This window comes from Phoca vitulina, unplaced genomic scaffold (assembly GCF_004348235.1).
Source record: "Phoca vitulina isolate PV1807 unplaced genomic scaffold, GSC_HSeal_1.0 scaffold46, whole genome shotgun sequence".
Taxonomy (NCBI): domain Eukaryota; kingdom Metazoa; phylum Chordata; class Mammalia; order Carnivora; family Phocidae; genus Phoca; species Phoca vitulina.
In genome coordinates, this window is record NW_022589749.1 from 9,006,272 (window position 1) to 9,028,602 (window position 22,331).

The 22,331-nt window shown below is 46.5% G+C and overlaps 1 protein-coding gene and 1 non-coding gene across 5 annotated transcripts in view; both read right to left on the reverse strand.

The window, feature by feature from the left end:
- KDM2B (lysine demethylase 2B) overlaps nucleotides 1–966 on the reverse strand; it is a 116,941-nt gene extending 115,975 nt beyond the window's left edge. For 2 of the 4 annotated variants that reach the window (XM_032431349.1, XM_032431347.1), the window contains exon 1: nucleotides 145–159. In XM_032431349.1, coding sequence (XP_032287240.1) covers nucleotides 145–159 — 15 coding nt within the window. Of the gene's footprint in view, nucleotides 1–144; nucleotides 160–541 lie in introns of those variants that run through there. The other 2 variants (XM_032431345.1, XM_032431346.1) reach the window with 2 other exon arrangements.
- Nucleotides 967–13,167: 12,201 nt separating this feature from the next.
- LOC116649101 lies at nucleotides 13,168–13,274 on the reverse strand. Its single transcript, XR_004302622.1, has one exon. It is a non-coding gene; the product is annotated as a U6 spliceosomal RNA (small nuclear RNA).
- Nucleotides 13,275–22,331: the final 9,057 nt, after the last annotated feature.

A 22,331-nucleotide genomic window follows, 5' to 3' on the forward strand; every position in this document is an offset into this window, starting at 1 on the left:
TGAAATGGAAGGGCTGAGACCCCAGCCGCCCCCGCCGACCGCCCTCCAGTGCTAGAAGAAGAGGTGGAGGGGGAGGTCGGGGCTTGGGAGGGGGAGAGGCAGACGGCCCGCCACAAAGCTCCCATCGGAGACCCCAAAACGCACCAGCAGCTGCCTCATCTCCCCACAAGCGCGCGCGCACACTCACTTCCTAAGGAGACTCCCCCACCACTCCCCGCATCCCCTGCCTCCTCCCTCAACCGCCCAGCGCCGGGCCCTGCAGCCCCCCAGATTCCGGGCGAACCCCGAGCCCGCTCAGCCTCTCTCCACGCCTTTCCCCGCTACCACCTCCCCACTTAAGTGTCTGAGACTCTGCGCCTCACAAGGGACTGGAGGAGTAAGCTGCTTGCTTCCTTTTGCATGCAATTTATTATATTTTTTCCGGTCCTCTTGCAAAATACAGAAAAGGAAAGAAAAGGCAGCAAGAAACAACAACAACAAAAAAAAAATAGATCTATCATTACCAGATACAGATTTGGAAAAAAAAAAAAAAGCTACACACCAATCTTCTTCCAGAGTCTTTCTCTGCCTCCATTTTTTTAGGAGAGTTCACCAATTAATTGTCAACACTCCTGCCCCCTGCATTTTGGCGGAGGGGGGAAGGAGGGAAGACCAAAGAAAACAAACCGAAAAATAAATAAATAAAGCAAGCCACAGCCGAGATCTACAAAGTTTTGCACCAACACTTAAGCAGATCCGTTTGCAAAGTCCTAGGAAACCATTTTCAGCAGTTGTGGGGGGGGGGAGGCGTCGACGTCATAATCCCCGGAACGTAAACATTGTTGCCGATCGCGCTCTGAGCCCGCGGCCGGGCTAGTGGAGGGGGCACTCGGCCCGGGATGGGGGGGGGCGCGGGCGGCTGCCCGAGGAGGTGTGGGGCGGGGAGGGCGCCCGGGAGGCACCGGGCGCCGTTAGCGCCCTGGCATCGCTGTTTTGTTGTTGGGTCACGAGTGCGCCTTGCACGCAGGCGCCGCCGCCGCCCGGGAGTTGTGTGCAGAGCTGACTTTTGGAGGGCTGAGTTGCAGGCGGCGGGCGCATCCCGGAGATGGCGGGGCAGGGAGGGAGGGAAGGAGGAGGGGGTGGGGAGGGAGGTGCAGATTTGCACGGCTGGTCTCAGCGGGAGGCGCGGAAATGCAAGCCGAGCTTGCTGGCTAGAAAGCCCCCGAGGCCTGGCACCCCCAAAAAAGACCCCCCACCTCAATCCCTGCCCCCATTGCCCACGGCCCCCACGGGCCACCCCTCTTCCTCTTCCTTCATCCACCCCACCCCATTACCTACGTGGCCGACCCAAATTCAAAGCGCTTTGTATATATAATTGTTTTTTTCTTTTCTGCTGCATGTCTTGCTTGGGGTGGGGGGACGATCCTCTCCAGACCCCCATATGAGGACCTGCCATATGGAGGAGGCATTTGGGGGCTCAGGAAGAAATTAGCGCAGCTCCATACCTGTACGGACTGCGTAACTTTTAAACTCCCGGACTCAAAGATATGGACCCACACACACGCAGGTACAGGAAATAGAGCCAGACCAGAGCCTTTTCAGACCCGAGCTGACCGGAAGACGTTGCCTTTCATTCATTCATCCTGCCCGCGTCTATGGAGTCCTTTACTAGGCGACGAGCCCTGGAACAGAAGTTGGACAGTTTTTAAAGGTCTCTGCGCTCGCCAAGTGAAGGAAATAGATGCTCAGGAGTGAAATACCGAGAGAATCGGATCTGGCGCCTCCTAACGCAGCGGGCAAGCAGGCGAAGGGTAAGCCCTTATTGGCCGTTTATAGGAGAAAACTAGGTGGAAAGGTGCAAGGCGCTCTGGGATGGGGTGCGGGAACTTTGGGCGCCCCTTGATGAATCCTGTAGGAATTCCTGGCAGAGGTCCTGGCTCTCTCTTGCTTTCCCTCAGTATACCTGGTTGGCTGTGACCGCCCCCAGAAGTGGAATCCTAAAGGTGCCTTCCTGTAATTCCATTATGAACAACAGTCAGGTCGACTTGGATTATGGGCAAAGCTGGCCCTAAACATTCCTCCAGTCCAACTGGGCCTGCTCTTTGGGGTAACAATCAGGAGGAATTGACAACAGGGCGCAGCTCCAATAAAGAACATGGAAGCTCATAGCAGACTTTGCCAAAAAAAAAAAATATATATATATATATATGTTTTTATTACTGCCATTAAGCCTGTAGGATAGTTGGAGCAGGTCATTTTGCAGATAGAGAAACTGAGGCTCACAGACATGATCAGTCGGGGTGATTCCTGTGCGCCAAGCCAATATCCTCCCTAGTCAACACTCAGATGTGTGGAGAGGAAGTGGCTTCCCCATCAGAGATAGGATATGAACCATCAGCTCTGTATTGGTCACCCTAAGAGACAGCTTCCCCCTCACTCACCTTAAAGTTTCCTGTCCTGTCTTTAGTCTATATTCTTTTCCACCCACCCCTAAAAACTGTTATTTGAAGTTTGTTTTAATCCCAGTCCACTAGATGGCAAATATCAAAATTTATTTCCAAACTGAAATAGCCCAGGTTATCTTAGTGGGAATGAGAAGGGGCCTCTGGCAAGAACCAGGGACCATCTTATTTGCTTCTCTCTCACAGAAGACCCCTCAAAGGATAATAGTCTTGTTATTCCTCATGTTACAAATGAAGAAACTGAGTCTCAGAAAGGCAAAGCCACTCACCCAAGGCCACAAGCTTGTTAAGTGTAGTTACCAGGGCTCAAACTGGAGCCTGGTTCTGCCCTCACAGCCTTTTTGGATACTGACCACCCTCCTTGTTCCCACATAATGAAATGAACATGTTCAAAGGAGGGCGTCTGGGCTGGAGGGTCATGAAAAGGAAGTAAAGTGCAATAAGGCAAAACCAAAATAGACTGCTTGATCCTAATTCTCCTTTCCTCCCAGGGACCCTTCTCTCTCCATGTGGCCTCAGAGGGGTCCCCAAAGGCAGGTGTCAGGAAAAGATCCGATGGCAAGCACCTCAGTGCAAAAACAGTTAAGTCCATATATCACCCCAATGGGGAGTTCCTGGCCTGTCAGAGTGGGAAGGGGTTGAGTCATCACCTAATTTAATCCCTTCCCTTTACAAACCGTGAGGAAACTACAGACCAAAGAGAAGAATGGGCCAACCGGGGGGCTTGTTCCCTCGGACTCCCCCAGAATGCCTACCCTACCGCCTGGTCCTAAGTGGTCACTCAGTAAATGTTGGGCCCTTGATGGATCACCTTCCCCAGAGATATTTGCATTTTCCCTTTATCAGTAATTGGCAGATGAAAGGCTTTGTCCTCCTGTTGAAAGAATTCCAGGCATTTGCTCAAAGTGGGGGAGGAGGTTATTTTGGGCCAAAGGGGGAAGGGCCAAGACCCTTGAGCTCCCAGTGCTGGCTAATTGTCCCAGAGGCGTGGGCAGTAGGTGAGAGAGGGGAGGGAAGATTAAGGTGCTTCTCCAAGAGAAGTACTATTTCTTGTAGGGAAAAAAAAAAAACAGGCCGGTTGTATTTGAAACTTAGTAATAATGACTTCCCGGACCCTCCTTCTCATTCTTACAAAAGACCCAGTCAAATCCTGGCCGGGTTGGCCCCATTCATTCATTTCTTCATTCATCAAAGGTTGATTGAGCAGCTCTGTGCTTTAAGACAGCGGGGGATACAGAAGAACCAGCTCTGATTGTAGACATACTCCAGCCTGGACAGGGAGTGGACAGACAGCTCCCAAGGGAGTTAGGAATCCCCAAGATTTTAAAAGCTGTTAGAAACTGAAGCCGTTCTCATACTCATACATAATTATAAGAGCTCCTGATCTTTGGGTGCTTACCCGGTCTTTGAGCAAAGCCACTCAGGTTTGTTATTTCCTTGAATCTTCCCCAAAGCCCTAATGAGGGAGGGTCTATAATTCCCCACCTCTATGGCTGAGGCTCAAAGAGAGGTCAAGTGACTTGCTCAGATTTTACAGCTGTAGAATAACAGAGATAGGATCTGCACCCAGGGCTTGTAGGAATCCAGAGCTCACAGGCTTTACCGCTCACTGCGCCTCCCTGCCCGGCTCTCCCCTAGGACACGGTCATGGAAATATTCTGTGGCTGCGCTGTCCAGCAGCAGCCCCTAGCCACATGTGGCTACTGAGCACTTGAAATGTGGGTGGTGAGATTAAGGAAATGAATGTTAAATTTTATTGAATTTTAATTAAAATTTAAATAGCTGTATGTAGCTAGTGTCTGTGTTATTGGATAGTGCAACCTTACAGTGTTTTCCAGAATTTGTCTTAACTCACCTACCAGACTAGATATATCTCAGAGTCTGATTTGGCACTGTGTCTCTATAATCAGCCTTCTGGAAATATCTGTGGAATGAATGAAGGGACCCTGAGAAAATGAAGTATTGGAATGATGGGTGGGGGGAGGGGACGGGGATGTCTGCAAAGGTTTCCTCGAAGGGGCCATCTAGTGCAATGTGAATGTTTGGAGTGTTATTCCTTAAACCACTCACTCTGAGTGCCTGCCAAAAGCATAGCACTGTGGGCACCTGGGGATACCGGTTAGATTTAAGATCGTCCCACCTGCCCAGATTTGACAAATATACTTCTCAAGGACAGATAATTGGTGATGGGGCAGGAAGCCTTAGAAATGGGTAACCACTTCCTGATATATATCCTGCTGATAGACACAGAAACAAAGATGCAATCCATTGTAGCCCTGTTTGCAACAGAAACAGACTGAAAATGATCCAAAGGTTGGGGAACTGATTAAATAATTCTTGGACTATTTGTCTGTCCATTGAAATGTTATCAAATCATCAAGAAGAATAAGGTAGTTCTGTATATACTGATGCAGGGTGATTTCATGATATCCTTAAATTAACACAAAACAGGGGTACCTGGGTGGCTCAGGGGGTTAAGCGTCTGCCTTTGGTTCCAGTCATGATCTTGGGGTCCTGGGATTGAGCCCCGCATTGGGCTCCCTGTTCAGCAGGAGTCTGCTTCTCCCTCTGCGCCTCCTCCTGTTCATGCTTGCTTGCTCTCTCTCTCCCAAATAAATAAATAAAATCTAAAAAAAGAGAAAAAGATTAACACAAAACAGAACAAGGTGTAGAATACTTATACGAAATTGTGCTGACCACTTACATCAACCAAAGGGGACAAATTTATATCTACATTTATTCTTTTGTATGCACAGGATTTTCTTTGGAAAGATATAGAATCAAAAAATGGGGAAAAGAACCGGGAAAAGAGAAGCAAATGTATTCTTTGGTACAGGGTGACATTTTTAACACACGTATGCATTGGAGTTGCCTGGCTTGGAACCTTACAGACTTAATTTCATTTTCTAAGGTGTAGTACCTTTTGAATTTTGTACTATGTACCTGTATTACCCTACTCAAACAGGAATTTCATTTTATTCATCCTTTTTAAGACAATAAAGTTCAAAATCAGGCAAATCTAAACCAACTAAATATTGTTTAGATATATACATAAGCAGTAAGGCATAAATAAAAGCAAAAGAGTGATTAACACCAAGTGCAGAAGAGACTCCACTCAGGGGCAGGGAATGTGAACAGAGAAAGGTGCTGGTGATGTTCTGTCTCTTAATCGAGATGATGGGCACCTGAGTGTAATTCTTTAAAATGTACTTTAAAATTTTACAAATTCTATTGTACTTATGAAATATTCCACAACTTAAAAATTGTTTTAAAATTGCTTCAGGTCTCGGGGCTCCTGGCTGGCTCCGTCGGGCATGTGACTCTTGATCTCTGGGTTATTGGAGCCCCACACTGGTGTGGAGATGACTTAAAAATAAAATCTTAAAAAAAAAATTGCTTTAGGGGCGCCTGGGTGGCTCAGTCGGTTAAGCGGCTGCCTTCGGCCCAGGTCATGATCCCAGGGTCCTGGGATCGAGCCCCACATCAGGCTCCCTGCTGAGCAGGAGCCTGCTTCTCCCTCTCCCTCTATCTGCCGCTCTCCCTGCTTATACTCTCTAATAAAATAAATAAAAAATAAAAAAAAAATAAAAAAAAAAAATTGCTTTAAGTCTTTCTCCCCCATCCCTGCCCACCCACCGAGTTTCTCTCCTTCACACTCCCATCCCCAGAAAACTTGTTAGGATGTCTCTTGGGTATCTATCAGAAATAGTTTATGCATTTACACACATCTATTTATTTTCTATTATGATTATGTCATACAGATATACCCACTGTCCTTTCCTTTCCTTTTTCACTTAATATGATCTTGGAGATTTTTCCATATACTGTCTGTAGAACTGCATCATTCTAAAATATTAGGTAAGGATGAGATAAATCTGAATGTCATGATTCAGAAAAAGTTCAAGATTGGTTAAGAAACAAAAAAAGTCAGAATAACATATATGTTGTGATCATGGCCATTTAAGTTAAAAGAGAAGAAGAAGATCACTTCTGAGGAGGGAGAAAATTTTGAGGGGGTTATATAGAGACCATCTTATGTATTATTTGCCCTTTTAAATTTATCAGATATTTCAAGCATAAAGAAAGGCATCGAAAGTAAATATACCCAATATACCAAGGACTTGTATATTCACCTCTGAGCTTTGCCAAATCCTAGATTTTTGTCATATTTTGTATTGTAAAATTTGAAAAATATTTTGGGGAACAACAGACCATACTTTTTCTGTTAAAGTATTCTGTTTTCTTTCTTTCTTTTTTTTTTTTTTTTTCAATTTTTTCACTAGTCCTGTGTAGATGGAAGTATCAAAGTTAGAAAGACCAGCTTACATATAGCCTGAGTGTCTGGCTTTGGGCATTTGGGGAAGACTTCGTGTCTAAAGTTCTGCATCTTCCCGTGCTAGGATCCGAAGGAAAGTTGGAAATAACAGGTGAGTTAATTAAGGGGTTAACTCCAGGAGGAGAGTCATAAAAGTTCAAAGATACTTTCAAAACTTGCATCTTTCAATTGATGGACAAGTGTATTAACCAATGGAAATCAAAAACCCAGGCATTACTTCATCATGCTGAGTTGTCATTGGCTGCCAATCCCTGAGGGCCGGACAGCAGGGCTGGCAGTTAACCCTTTCAGGGACAATTTTGCCCTTAACATTAATTTTATTTTGAAAGATGAAGCAGGAACAGATGAAAGCCTAGAAAGGTCCTCAGACCTTCAAGCATCACCTTTGGATCTCACTCCAGCAGGTAGAGTTTCGCCCCACAAAGGAACACCCCCAGGGGAACAGATTTCCTGGAGACAAAGTTTTGAACTTTTAAAATGGGGAATCGCTGACCTTGAGGAGGAGAGGGGAGGGGAGAAGTCTGATTCACTTTTTGTGCTGTCAGAACAGAGACCAGTGTTGTGGACGATTCCATTAATCTTGCAGAGCAATCAGTCACTGAGAGGATTGAATTGCATTTCCTGCCCCAAAGATGTAGAGACCGATGACCTTTGCAGCAGCCCTCAGACCCCCAGTTCACAGCTGGAGAGAGGATGTGTCAGCATTTACTTTCGGGTCTCACCCTGCCCTTTGTTCAAAATTCAAACTCTTTGTGTTCAGGCTGCTGCAGGCCTTTTTGTCGTTGTTGATGCTGCCGATTTTTTTTTTTTTTAACCTCCCACGTCTTGCAACTTCTGAGAATCAAACTCTCTATTTAGCAGAAGATAATATCTGGAAGTACCCCCAGAGAGGGAACCAGAATAGACATGAGGGAATTTTAAGAGAGGCCATTGGGCCTTTTGGCTTTCATTACTGACCCTTCCTGGGCTCCCTGAGTGATACAGGCTGAACGGGATGGGGCCAGTAGCCCTGCCAGAGTTAACAAGAACGCCTCATGTGGACGTGGCTCTATTACAAAAAAGCTTTCACCTGCATCACCTCAGGTAAAAAGGAACTGCTAGAATAAAAGCATCTACATGAAGGAACATTCTAAATTCCCAGATCTGGTGAGCTTGGACTGAGCCTCAGTTATCCCATCTGTAAAATGGGGGTGGTCATGTCAAACATCTAAGAGTTCTATGAGGATTGAATGAGCCAATGTTCTATAACCGGGTGGTCAGTAAATGCTGTGTCTTCGTTAAAATGAAGTCGACCTTCTGGACTTCATAACCCTAACCAGTTCTGGATCAGGGAAATGTTTTCCTCCAAGGGGAAGGCTGCCCAACGTGGGTGGAATATCCCTGCTTTTCTCTCCGACATCTGTTCTCTCCCCAACAAGCCTTGGAAGTCTGACCAAGCTCAACTATTCTGAGTTCTTTGAATAAACCTGCTTTCTCCCCTCAGACCTTTGCATATGCTGATCCTTCCACCAGGAGGAGTCTGTCCTTTCAGCTCTCCTCCCATAGCTCTCACCCTCTTGGAACAAGCTTGATGTCTTCTCTTTCCTGCCCCCCTCATAATGCTTATCACATTATCTTATTGTTGCCTATGCTCTCAGCTGACTGGGAGCCCTGGGAGGGTAGGGACCCTGTGTGCTTCGTGGATGTATCTCCTACCTATAGCACAGGGCCAGCACCCAGTTTAAAAGTACATGTCTAAGGGTACCTGGCTGGCTCAGTGGGTAGAGTGAGTGACGCTTGATCTCAGGGTGGGGAGTTCAAGCCCTACACTGGGTGTGGAGCCTACTTTAAAAAAAAAAAAAAAGTACCTGTCTAATGAAAGTCCTGCATCCCTACTGTGCCTCCCTTAATCCCCAAATTCCTCACCCTTCCAGAGATCTAGGAGTAACGGTACTGAGATTTTTCTCTTTTCCTAGCTAGACATTATAACATCCTTTGCAGATGGAATCAGTGGCTTTTTAAACCTTGAAATGACCTTCATTAATTCACCAATTGCTTATTGAGTACCTCCTAGATTCATACACAGCCCAGCCTTTGTAGGAAAGCCTCCTCTTCACCCCATAGCATCTGTTCATGGCAGAGAGCAGGCATTTCTCCCTGGTGAGGCCAGGATGTTCTGAAGCTGGATGGACGGTTGGCCCTCACCCCAGCCCAAGGAGAGAAATCTTGAGACCACCCTTGCAAACTGAGAGCAGGTGAGTTTGCCCAGTTTACCCTAGCACAAAACTGTTTCTCATTCAGGGGGCGCCTGGGTGGCTCAGTCGTTAAGTGTCTGCCTTTGGCTCAGGTCATCATCCCAGGGTCCTGGGATCAAGCCCCGCATCGGGCTCCCTGCTCAGCAGGAAGCCTGCTTCTCCCTCTCCCACTCCCCCTGCTTATGTTCCCTCTCTCGCTGTGTCTCACTCTGTCAAATAAATAAATATTTTTAAAAAAAAACCTCTTTCTCATTCAGAATACTTCTCGCAATTATAACAAAATACTCAAGTGTTAGCAGTCTATTGTCTGGCTCTCTATTTTTTGTTTTGTTTTGTTTTTTAAAGATTTTATTTATTTATTTGACAGAGAGAGAGAGAGCACAAGTAGGCAGAGTGGCAGGCAGATGGAGAGGGAGAAGCAGGCTCTCCGCTGAGCAGGGAGCCGGATGTGGGGCTCGATACCAAGACCCCAGGATCATGACCCGAGCCGAAGGCAGCCGCTTAACGGACTGAGCCACCCAGGAGTCCCTGTCTGGCTCTCTCTTTAAAAGGAAAAGTCCCTGGGGCACCTGGCTAGCTCAGTCAGTAGAGCATGGGACTCTTAATCTCAGGGTCATGAGTTCAAGCCCCACTTTGGGCTTAGAGATTACTTAAAAAACTTTTTTTTTTTTTTTAATTAAAGAAATAAAAGGAAAAGTCCCTGAGGAGACTGACTTTGGTCTTATTCACTGCTTATCCTCAGCCCCTAGGGCCTGGCTCATAAAATATACTCAGTCTCTCGAATGAATGAATGAATTTGTCGAATGAATGAAAGTGTACCTCTTTGAAGAAGATGGAAAGATTCTAAGAGGCCCTCTTAAAGTGCAACAGACAATGTGATGTACCTGGGGTAGGTGGTGCTCTACGCCTTTCTAACTCCAAAGCCCAGGCTCTCCCCTACTTTTTTTCCAGACTGCGTCACCGGTCCACAAGATTTGCAGGGCAGAAACTGAGTCGCGGGGGCGGGGAGCGGGGGTCACCTGGAGGGAAGGAGCCAGCTGTCATGGCCCGCAGCTGAGGCCTGCAAACGCGCACCCTGCGTCCTCGCCGCAGACCCCCTTGTCTGGGAGGCCGTTATTTGCGTGTGAGCTCGGCTTCCCCAGGGCGAGGCAGGGGCTTATCACTGGTCACTAGCCACTTGCTCTCCCAGCTTAATGGCCTGGAGTCCGGAGACCCAGGGCGGAAGGGGGCGGGGCACAGAGCGGGCTGTGGGGGCAGGGCAGGGGCTGGTAGGCCTCTGAGGCAACAGCAGCCCCAGAATGACCCAGCCTGCCTTAGACTTCTGCTCCCGAACTCGGGAATCCATTCGTCAGCCTGAGCCTTGACCGCCGGCTCTGCATCCTCATCTCCCACAGGGGATCATGCTTAATGTCTGCCCTGGGCATGGCAAGGACACTTCAGTATAATTTTGTGAATTCTCCACTCACCTGGGTCAACTTACCCGTCTGCCCGACCTTAAACTCATAGAAGAAAGTTGGATGCTCCTTTTGTTTACCACAATCCTAGGCACTCAGTAGGCGTACAGCAAAGAATGGGATCCTCAGCCCTTCCAGAGTCCTGACTTCTCAGCCTATGAGCTGTGTGCCCGTGGGTAAGTGACTTCACCAAGTGAATCTCAGTATCATTTCTACGATGGGGAAATAATAGATGTTTGGGAGAATGAAATGAGACCAGAGAAACCCCAGTCATTACGCGCCATAGTTCCCTTTTCTGCTTTCATTTTCTCTGTAGCACTGGTCACCATGTATCATATATTTTACTTATTTGTTGTTGTTCTCCTCCTCCCACTAAGATGACAACTCCACAAAGCAGCAATTTTAATCTTTTTTGTCCACCTCTGTAACCCCACACATGTCAAATAGTGCTTGGCCCACGTGGTTCTCAATAAATATTTGTTGAATAAATGAATGGATGGATATAAAGTGATTAGTGCTCAATAAGTGCCCCATAATGGTAGATATTGCTAATTTATTATTGTGATTAAGCACTCCGTCTCGGGAGTCCAACTCAAAGCAGTGTAATTGGGGCAGGAGAAATTTAGCATCATGGTAGGATGTTGACACTCTGGCTGAGATATCCTGTCGGCACCATTTACTAACTGTGTGATCTTGAACCAGTGACTTCACTTTTCTAAGGCTGTTTCCTCACCTGTAAGATGGAAGTAATAATACTGCCTCCCTGGTAGGATGTGAAGGTAGGATAAGATGGTAACTGTAAAGCATTTAGTAGAGTGCCTGGCACATAATAAATGCTCAATAAACAGTGATCATCATTACTCATTATAGTAGTACTCACACTAGAGGTGACATCTAAGTCAATTAAACCATTGCTAAGCACTCAAATATGTCCGGGTCCAGCAGGCTCAATAAATGTTTATTGACCTCCCTCTGTGAGCTCCTCAAGGAAATAGATTGTGTTTACATTGTCATGATTTTGGCCTGCAGTAGATATACTGAGATATGCTGGAAAAATCACATTCTGAATTCAAATATGAGTGAGAACATAGAATAGCTACGAGAATAATAATGCCAGTGGCCTACTATGTACCAGGCACAGTGTTGTTAGATGCTGGAGTTCGGGCAATAAGCTTAAGCAAACGGGGTGGCTCCTCCTTTCAGGCTAGTGAAACTTAGAGTTGACCGACTTTGTGCTGATAGTTGCACAGATAGATGGAACCTTGCAACTAATAAGTGTATCACAACAGAGAGGTATACGAGGCTCTGGGGTATATAATGTGGGCATGGAGAGGATGGGGTTGACCTGGTCTGGGCTTGAGGAGGAAGTCAGGGAGTGGCTCTCAGCACAGAGCTGAGCACTGCGGAAAGAAGAGGTCTTAGCTAGGCTGAGGGTGGGGGAAGTGTTCTCAGCAGAAAAAATAGCAGATGCAAAGGTCCCGTGATGGGGGAGCATATGCGCTAAAGGAACTGAAAGAAGGCCTGAGTGACCCCAGTACAGTGAGCTGAGGGCAGGGGGCAGGAGAGAAATAAAGTGGGAAAGTAAGTCGGCACTTTGGAAATTAAGTGGGCAATATATGGTAAAGCTGAAGGAGTGTTCGACCGAGGATCCAGCAGTTCCAGTTCTAGGAACATTCTAGAGAAACAGCCACGAGTGCACTGAGAGGCATGAACAAGCATGTCAGCCCTCCCTGCATTGTATGCAGTCTCAAAAAACGTGAAACAACCCAACTATTCATCAACAGGAGAATGGAAAAATTGCAGAATATGTTTTCCTCGGGTTCCTCAGCAAACAGTCTGAATCAAAAGCTACCATAGTACTGGGACGCCTGGTTAAGTGTCTGCCTTTAGCTCAGGTCATGATCTCGGGGTCCTGGGATGGAGCCCCACCTAGGGCTCCCTGCTCAGAGTCTGCTTCTCCCTCTCCCTCTGCTCACTTGAGGGCTCGCTCCCTCTGTCTCTCTCAAATAAATAAAAATAAGACTTAAAAAAAAAAAAAAAAATAGGGCAACCCTGTCGGGACCCTTCTCACTCTTAATAGCTTTTTCTGTATCTTCACTTAAACTTCTGTCACTTTACTCACTCTCTGTTGTCCAAGAGATTTATTCTTCAACTCCATGAGACAAGAACCTAGCTCTACCACTTCATTTTGGTGCCAAAACCTGGGATCATTTCCACCAAAGGGTGAGTAAAAGCGGCTCTTTTCTTTCCTGGGAGATGTCTCTCCCTTAGATGACCTCTTCCCATAAACAGCAAAACCGGGCACCTGTTGGCCAAAGGCAAATAGCGCAGCCACCAGTCTTAAGTCTCAGGTGACAGGCTTCTGGACAAAGGTTTGGTCAATCCCCCTTCCTCGAAAGAAGGGAATGTTGGCCTAACCCTACCCAATTCTGCTTTCTGTTCATTGGCTTTTCTTAAATGGCTTTCTCCCATCTCAGGGACTTTGCCTATAGTAGGGCCCTTCCCATATCCGATGGTCACTATTTAAGTTCCCTGGTTAGCTTTCTATAAAAGACCAACCCTACATGTCCTCGTTGGCAACTCTGTTGGGACCCCTCTTACTCTTGAGAACTTTTTCTGTATCTTCACTTAATAAACTTCTATCGCTTTACTCACACACGCAAAATAATAATAATAATTAAAAATTTTTAAATAAAAAATATAGAAATATGGAAATCTTCACAAGTTTACATGTCATCCTTATGCAGGGACCATGCTAATCTTCTCTGAATTGTCTCAATTTCAGTATATGTACTGCTGAAATGAGCAGGTTTTTTATAATTGCAGCAAATACATATAGCATAGGATTTAACATTTAAATAATTTCTTAAAAGATTTTATTTATTCATTTTGGAGAGGGAGAGCGCGTATGCATGGGCGGGGGGGGGGGGCGCGGCGCGGCCGATGGAGAGGGAGAGAATCTTAAGCAGGCTTTATGCCCAGTGCAGAGCCCAATGCAGGGTTCAGTCTCACCACCCTGAAATCATGACCTGAGCCAAAATCAAGAGTTGGATGGATGCTTAGCCCTCTGAGTCACCCAGGTCCCCTAGGGATTTTTTTTTTTTTTAAGATTTTATTGATTGAGGGGCGCCTGGGTGGCTCAGTCGTTAAGCATCTGCCTTCGGCTCAGGTCATGGTCCCAGGGTCCTGGGATTGAGCCCCGCATCGGGCTCCTTGCTCCGCGGGAAGCCTGCTTCTCCCTTTCCCACTCCCCCTGCTTGTGTTCCTTCTCTCGCTGTGTCTCTCTCTGTCAAATCAATCAAATTTTATTTATTGATTTGACAGAGAAAGAGAGCACAAGTAGGCAGAGCGTGAGAGAGAAGCAGACTCCCCACTGAGCAGAGAGCCCGACGTGGGGCTCGATCCCAGGACCCCAGTATCATGACCTGAGCCGAAGGCAGACGTTTAACCGACTCAGCTACTGAGGCACCCCTAAAGATCTTATTTTTAAGTAATCTCTACCCCCCGCATGGGGCTCGAACCCACAACCCCGAGATCAAGAGTCTCACGCTCTACTGACCAAGCCAGCCAGGTGCCCCCATTTAGATATTTTTTTTTTAAGATTTCTTTATGTATTTATTTATTTTATTTATTTATTTGACAGAGACAGAGAGAGCAGGAACACAAGCAGGGGGAGTGGGAGAGGGAGAAGCAGGCCTCCCACGAGCAGAGAGCCTGATGCAGGGCTCGATCCCAGGACCCTGGGACTATGACCTGAGCTGAAAGCAGATGCTTAACGACTGAGCCACGCAGGTGCCCCCATTTAGATCATTTTTAAGGGTATCGTTCAGTGGCATTAGGTGCATTCACATTCACGTTGTTATGCAGCCATCACCACCATCCAACTCTAGAACTTTTCCTTCATCCCAGTCTTTGTTAGCTTGGGCTACTATAACAAAATACATATGCAGGGTGGCTTAAACAGCAGGCATTTATTTATTACACTTCTGGAGGCTGGGATGTTCAAGGTCAAGGTGCCGGCAGATTTGGTGTCCAGTGAGGGCCCTCTTCCTCATGGATGGTCATCTCCTCACTGTAACCTCACATGAGGGCTGGGAGCTCTCTAGGGTCTACTTTATAAGGGCACTAATCCCATCAAGAGGGTCCCACTCTCCTACCTCTAATGGTTTTTTGTTTTTGTTTTTTTTTTAATTTGAGAGAGAGAGAGAACGAGACAGGGAGGGGCAGAGGGAGAAGCAGACCCCCTGCTGAGCAGGGAGCCCAATGTGGGGCTTGATCTCGGGACTCCAGGATCATGACCTGAGCCAAAGGCAGATGCTTAACTGACTGAACCACCCAGGTGCCCCTCCTGACCTCTAATGTAAACCTAATCACCTCCCAAGGGTCCCACCTCCAAACACCATTACACTGGGAGTTAAGGCTTCAACATGAGTTTTGGGAAAACATATCCAGCCTATAACAATCCCAGACAGAAACCCTGCACCTAATGAGTAAACAACTCCCCCGAATTCCCTCTCCGTCTGACCCCTGGCATCCACTATTCTATTTTCTGTCTCCATGAATATGCTACTCTAGGAATTTCATATAAGTGGAATAATACCATATTTGTCCTTTTGTGTCTGGCCTCTTTCACTTCGCATAATGTTTTCAGTGTTCTTTCATAGTATAGCATGGGTCAGAATTTCCTTCCTTTTTAAGGCTAAATAATAATCTATAGTATATATAGCACATTTTGTTTTTCCATTCATCTGCTGATTTGGGTTGTCTCTACCTTTTGGCTATTGTGAATAAAGCTAGTATAGAAGCGGTGTAGTTTTGTTTCTTAAGTCGATCATGATAATAATATATAATTATTTTTAAACCATATATATGTTTATTTCCTATTTTTAAAGCTTAGAACTGCATAATATTCTTAATTATTAAACTTGCTCACAGTGGCACTATCTTTATTACTTTGCATGACAGCAACTTCAAATGTGATTTAAAGACTCACTTTTACTATGACAAACACTGTATTTGCCATTTCTAACCAAAATAATTGGTACATTATTAAAGTTATGTTTGTAAATGCTCTAAACAAACTGATTATTAAATATAAGACACAAATAGGGGTGTGTGGGTGGCTCAGTTGGTTGAGCATCCAACTCTTGGTTTCTGCTTGGGTCATGATCTTGGGATCATGAGATTGAGCCCCACGTTGGGGGTGAAGATTATTTTAAAAAAGGGAGAGAAAGATGGTAGTGATGGTTGCATAACAGTGTGAATGCACTTAATGCCCTAGAACTATACACTTTAAAATAGTTAAAAGGCCCGGGGGGTGGAGGGGGGGCGCTGATTGGCTCAGTCATTAGAACGTGCAACTCTTGATCATCACGTCAGTTCAATCCCCACGTTTGGCATGCAATCTACTTAAAAACTAAAATAATAAAGGGGCACCGGTTGCTCAGTCGATTAAGCATCTGACTCTTGATTTTAGCTTGGGTCATGATCTCAGGGTTGTGGAATCAAGCCCTGCATTGGGCTCACGCTGGGTGTGGAGCCTGCTTGAGATTCTTTCTCTCCCTCTCTGCCCCTTCCCCCTTCCCTCTCTCTCTCTCTAAAAAATAAATAAATAAATAAATAGAATAGAATAGAATAGAATAAAATAATAAAATAAAATAAAAAATAAAATAATTAAAATTGTAATTTTATGTTGTATGCATTTTTTTTTTTTAAGATTTTATTTATTTATTTGACAGAGAGAGACACAGCGAGAGAGAGAACACAAGCAGGGGGAGTGGGAGAGGGAGAAGCAGGTTTCCTGCCGAGCAGGGAGCCCGATGCGGGGCTCGATCCCAGGACCCTGGGATCATGACCTGAGCCGAAGGCAGAGGCTTAACGACTGAGCCACCCAGGCGCCCCTGTTGTATGCATTTTAAAACAAAAAAGAAGGGAAGGAAGGAGGGAAGGAAAGTGTCAGATCAGGCAAAGCCTCCTGACTGTGGTGAGCTTTGGAGTCTTTAACAATTTCTACGCATTGCCTGAATTTTTACAATAGATTCCATAGAAGTCTAGTCAGAGAGCTATACCAAGGGAGGAGGACCAAATCCTTCATATAAAGCTGGAAAAGTCAAGCCAAATGGAGGGAGGACAGCCTGTTGGAGGCTCCTAGCTCCTAGCTCCTGGCCAGCAGCACGAGGGTTGGGGCCCAGCTGTTGCCCTCTTGCCTGGCATATGAATGAAGGAACAACTGTCGGTGGGGGAAACCGCAGTAATCAGGTAATAGGCACTGACTGAGCATGTGCTGCTGGCCAGGTCCTTCCCAGGTGCCCAGGGCATGGAGAGGCAGGTGAGTGAGGGGCGAGTCTACCTGACCTTCAGAGAGCTGGTTCCCAGGTAAGAAGATAAGACTCTGAGAAAGGTATCTGCCAGTACAAGGTGATAAGGGGCCCCTCTGCACTCTGAACACACCCACATTATTGCCTTATCTTTGTGTGTTAGAGTTATTTATTTACAGGCCATTTTAGCAGGAAGACTAGGGGCTCCTTGAGGACATTCATTGATTCCGGCATTTATTGAACTGCTGTGTACCTAGGCACTGATTTGAGACAACTGGTATACAATAGATGTTTGATAAATGTACATTGCCTAGCATTCAGTAGACACTCAGTAAATGCTCTTTGACTTGAATAAATAATGCATGAATAAATCATTTGCACCGGGCCCAGCACACAGCAGGTGTTCAATAAATGTTGAATCGCATGAAAGAAGGACTAGCACAGGGCCTGGCACACAGGAAGTACTCATTAAACGTTGTACCCCCGCCGCCTGTCTGACCTACCTCCATCCTGAGCCTGAATCCTGGACACTAAAGCCCAGAGACCAGATGGATGTCTGGACCATCATCCATCCATTCATCCATTCAACAAGCATTTATCAAGGATCTACTGCTCACCAGTCACTGGGGATGTAGCTGTGAACAAGAAAAGGAAGCGTTTTTCTCTCGTTTGCTCACTTTCTGATGGGGGACAAAGACAGTAAATAACTTAATAAATAAATTTTTAAAAGATAAATTAGGGGCACCCGGGTGGCTCAGTCGCTAACCGTCTGCCCTCGGCTCAGGTCATGATCCCAGGGTCCTGGGATTGAGCCCTGCATCATCGGGCTCCCCACTCTGCGGGAAGTCTGCTTCTCCCTCTCCCACTCCCCCTGCTTGAGTTCCCTCTCTCGCTGTCTCTCTCTCTGTCAAATAAATAAATAAAATCTTAAAAAAAAATTAAAGATAAATAATAAATAAATAAATAAACAGGTAATAATAAGTAAACTCAGGTGACATTAAGTAAACCCAGGTGATATGAGAGACTGCAGGAAGGAGTGGGTGAGACAGATTAATCAGGCAAAGAACTCTCTGAGAAGGTGACACTGGAGCTGACGTCTGAAAGGGACAAAGCAGCCAGCCCTGTGAAGATCTGGGGAAAGAGCATTTAGGCAGAGGGCACAGCATTTGCAGAGAAGACTTGTGGCAAGAATGGAGTTGGCCTGTGGAAAGAACCGTGAGAAGCAAGTGAGCCAAAGGGAGGGCGAGAAATAAGAAGGGGCTAGATTAGATAAGGCCTTCCCATGAAGTGTAAGGAGCCTGGGTTTTAATTCTAACTCTGATGCACAGCCATTGGAGGGCTTTAAGCAGGGTGGTAGCCTGAATAATGAACCTCCAAAGATGTCCACATCCTAATCCCTGGAAATTTGTGACTATGTTACTGCACGAGGCAGAAGGGGCTTTGCAGATGTGATCAAGTCTGGGGTCTGGAGATGGGGAGATTATCCCAGATGATCCAGATGGACCCAGTGTAAACACAGGAGTCCTGATCAGAGGCAGCCAGGAGGGTCAGAGGGAAAAGGAGATGTGGCGACAGAAGAGATTGGACAAATGCGCTTTGAAGAAGGAGGAAGGGGCCACAAGCCAAGGAATCCAGGCAGCCACTAGATGCTGGAAAAGGCAGGGAAATGCATTTCCCCTCAGAGCTTCCAGAAGGAGCCAGCCCTGCCAGCACCTTCGTCTTAGCCCCTTCCGATTCATTTTGCACTTCTGACCTCCAGAACTGTGAGAGGGTAAATTGGTATGGTTTTAAGCCACGGAATTTGTGGTAACGTGTTCAGCAGCAATAGGAATCTAATCAGACAAGTGGACAGGATCAGATTTGTTTTAGAAAGATTTTTCTGGTTGCCATTACAGAATGGCTTTGGGAGGATCAAGAGTAGAAGCAGGGACACCAGGCAGCAGGTTACTGCAGACTTCTGAGCCCGGGATGGTGGGGGCCTGGGAAAGATAAAAGGGATACCTCTGGACAGGAGAGCTCAAGTTTTAAGATGTGAAGGGCTATGGTCCACTGGGTTTTCTGATGGATTAGATGTGGTGGGGGAAGGGCACGGTGAAGGAAAGCAAGGACTCATCACACCCGCCAACTTCCCCACTCTCCCCGGGGCTTCCCAGAACCACATTGCACTTGACAGGCTGTTCCTGGGATGCTGGGCATTTTTACATGATTAGTCTGGAACACTTCTCTGAGAAATAAATGCCTTCAGTCTAAAAGGCTTTTACAAGCCAGGGCAAGGGATTAAAGGCGGTCAGGCTGAGGAGAAATCCCAGGGTCAGGAGACAGCTGAGCAATGGAGACTTTTAATCTAAACCTCAAACATTTTTATTTTCCACTCCCTGAACCCCGGGTGTCACTTTAAATACATGTTTGGCAACATCGGCTGTTCTATTTTTCTTTTTAATTATACAAAGAGAGATCCTGGAGATGGCTCAGCCCCTGGCTGGGGGAGGCCAGGAAGGTTTGGCAGCAGCTGGAGGCAGAAACATCAGCTAACAGTCAAGAGGATTTGAAATCCTTTTGAAGGAGTATGGAGACCAAACTCCCAACTCCCCTGAACTCGGTGTGGTTAGCCCTGACTCAGGGTTTCTAAAAGGAGACTGACAGAGTCACCAGCTTAGAATGGAGAGGGGACAGATGGGCACGTGTCTGAGATAAAAATATCACCAGCACCAGGACTGCTCCTATACCTTGAATTTATTCCCAGGCCTCTGTCCTCTTCCCTCCTTCCATCCTCTGAGCAGAAAACGGCTAGCCAGTTTGTTCTTCACATTTACAGGGTACTCCCTACTGTGTGCCAGGCACTGGGCTCAACTGTTAACACGTGTTATCTTATTGTATGCACTCAACTAGTCTGTGCATAGATATTACCATTATCCCCACTTTCTAGACGAGGAATCGGGCTCATGGAGATGAAACGTAAGCCCCACTCCCTGGTGCTGAGCCTGGGCCTGTCTGCCCTCAACTCCATTCCTGGCCCTTCTTCTGCTTTGCCAACACCAGCAAGCTGCCAAATCAACTGGCTTCCTGCACAGATTGGCTAGCGGGAGGCAGTGAGAGGAGCCTGGTGGGTGGGAGGAAGGGAGGAGCCAGGGTATTTCTCCCTCTCTATGGGCCTCAGGTACTACTTCCAACAGCAGCTTCATTCCCTGTGTCTCCTTTCCCACTGTCTATGAAGCCATTCCTTGTATAATAGATTCCCCTACTCCAGGGTCTGTTTTTCCCTATTGGATTCTCACTGATACTCCGCCTTTCATCAATACTCACAGATCAGCCAATTCATTAGATTTGCAATGAGACAACCCCCTCTCATCGAGAATAGCACATCCCACAAGAGGGAAAATAGTAACCACAGTTTACTGAGCATCATGCTAACTGCCAGACAGACGGTCTTTCATGGAACAGCCCTTTCTGCCAAGTCCCATTGCTAGTCCCATTTGACAGACGGGACTCCAAGAGGTTGGGTTGCTTCCCCAAAGTGGCACAGTCATAAACTGAGGAAGCTGGGATTCAGATCCAGGTGTCCTTAGCTCTAACCTCTGTTGACATCTTAAACACGCTTGCAGCCCCCTGACAAACCCATCCAATCTCAACGACCTTGGCTGACTAGAGACCCCACCTCAGTTCAACTCCAGGGTACTTATGTTAGGTTCCTAGGCTGCTATAACAAAGTACTGTGTCCCGGATGACTGAGAACAACAGAAATGCGTTGTCTCCCAGTTCTCAGGGCCAGAAATCGGAAATTGAGGTGTCAGAAGGGCATGTACCCTCTGAAGGCTCTATGGACGGTTCTGTTCCAGGCTTCTCTCCTACCTTCTGGTAACCTCAGGCATCTCCTCCTTGCATCTCTCCACATCATCTTCCCCCCTTCTGTGTGGGTCCTAATTTCCCCATTTTATAAGGACACCAGTCATATTGGATTAGGACCTCATTTTAACTTGATTACCTCTAAAAACCCTATCTCCAAATAAGGTCACATTCTGTGGTAGTGGGAGTTAGGACTGCAACATATCTTTCTTTTTTTTTTTTTTGGCAACATATCTTTTTGCAGGGACATAATTCAACTCATACCAGTCCTCCCTGATCTCAGGTGCTCGGTCTCTAGAGTGTGGCCTGGTTGGTCTTGCTTTGCTAACAAAGGTTGCACCCAAGATGTTTAATCCTGCTGATACCCTGCCCAAAGAGATGCAATGAGTCCCAAATCATGTATGCATTTACAAAATTTATCCCATTTTACTCCAAAATATATTGAGAGATATAAATCACCCTGTGTAGCCACACCAGTTTTGAAAAAGGAGAACAAAGCTGAAAGACTTAATTTACTTGACTTCAAAATTTATTTTATTTGGACATCTGAGTGGCTTAATCGGGTAAGCATCCCACTCTTTTTTTTTTTTTAAGATTTATTTATTTGAGGGGCGCCTGGGTGGCTCAGTCGTTAAGCGTCTGTCTTCGGCTCAGGTCATGATCCCAGAGTACTGGGATCGAGCCCCGCATCAGGCTCCCCGCTCTGCGGGAAGCCTGCTTCTCCTTCTCCCACTACCCCTGCTTGTGTTCCCTCTCTCGCTGTGTCTCTCTCTGTCAAATAAATAAATAAAATCTTAAAAAAAAAAAAAGATTTATTTATTTGAGGGGCGCCTGGGTGGCTCAAGATGGTTAAGCGTCTGCCTTTGGCTCAGGTCATGATCCCAGGGTCCTGGAATCGAGCCCCATATCGGGCTCCCTGCTCAGTGGGGAGTCAGCTTCCCCACTGAGCAGGGAGTCTGACATGGGGCTGGATCCCAGGATCCTGAGATCATGACCTGAGCAGAAACCAAGGGTCGGGGAGGCTTAACTGACTCAGCCACCCAGGCAGCGCCCCAGCATCCCACCCTTGATCTCAGCTCAGATCTTGATATCAGGGTCATAAGTCCCAGCCCCGAATTGGGCTCCACATTGGGCATGGAGCCTACTTAAAAATAAACAAATAAATAAATAAAACAGGTCTTTCTTTTTTGGGCTTCCAGTGTGTAGTCCAATACGAGGCTGGAACTTAGGACCCTGAGATCAAGACCTGAGCTGAGATCAAGAGTAGAACCCTTAGGGCGCCTGGGTGGCTCAGTCGTTAAGCGTCTGCCTTCGGCTCAGGTCATGATCCCAGGGTCCCAGGATTGAGCCCCACATCGGGCTCCTTGCTCGGTGGGAGGCCTGCTTCTCCCTCTCCCACTCCCCTTGCTTGTATTCCCTCTCTCGCTGTGTCTCTCTCTGTCAAATAAATAAATAAAATCTTAAAAAAAAAAGAGTAGAACCCTTAAAAAAAAAAAAGAGTAGAACCCTTGGGGCGCCTGGGTGGCTCAGGTCATGATTTCAGGGTCCTGGGATCAAGCCCCACATTGGGCTCTCTGTTCAGCTGCAAGTCTGCTTCTCCCTCTGCCTCCGTGATGTCTCTCGCTCTTGCGCTCTCTCAAATAAATAAATAAAATCTTAAAAAAAAAAAAGAGTGGGACGCTTACATGACTGAGCCACCCAGACGC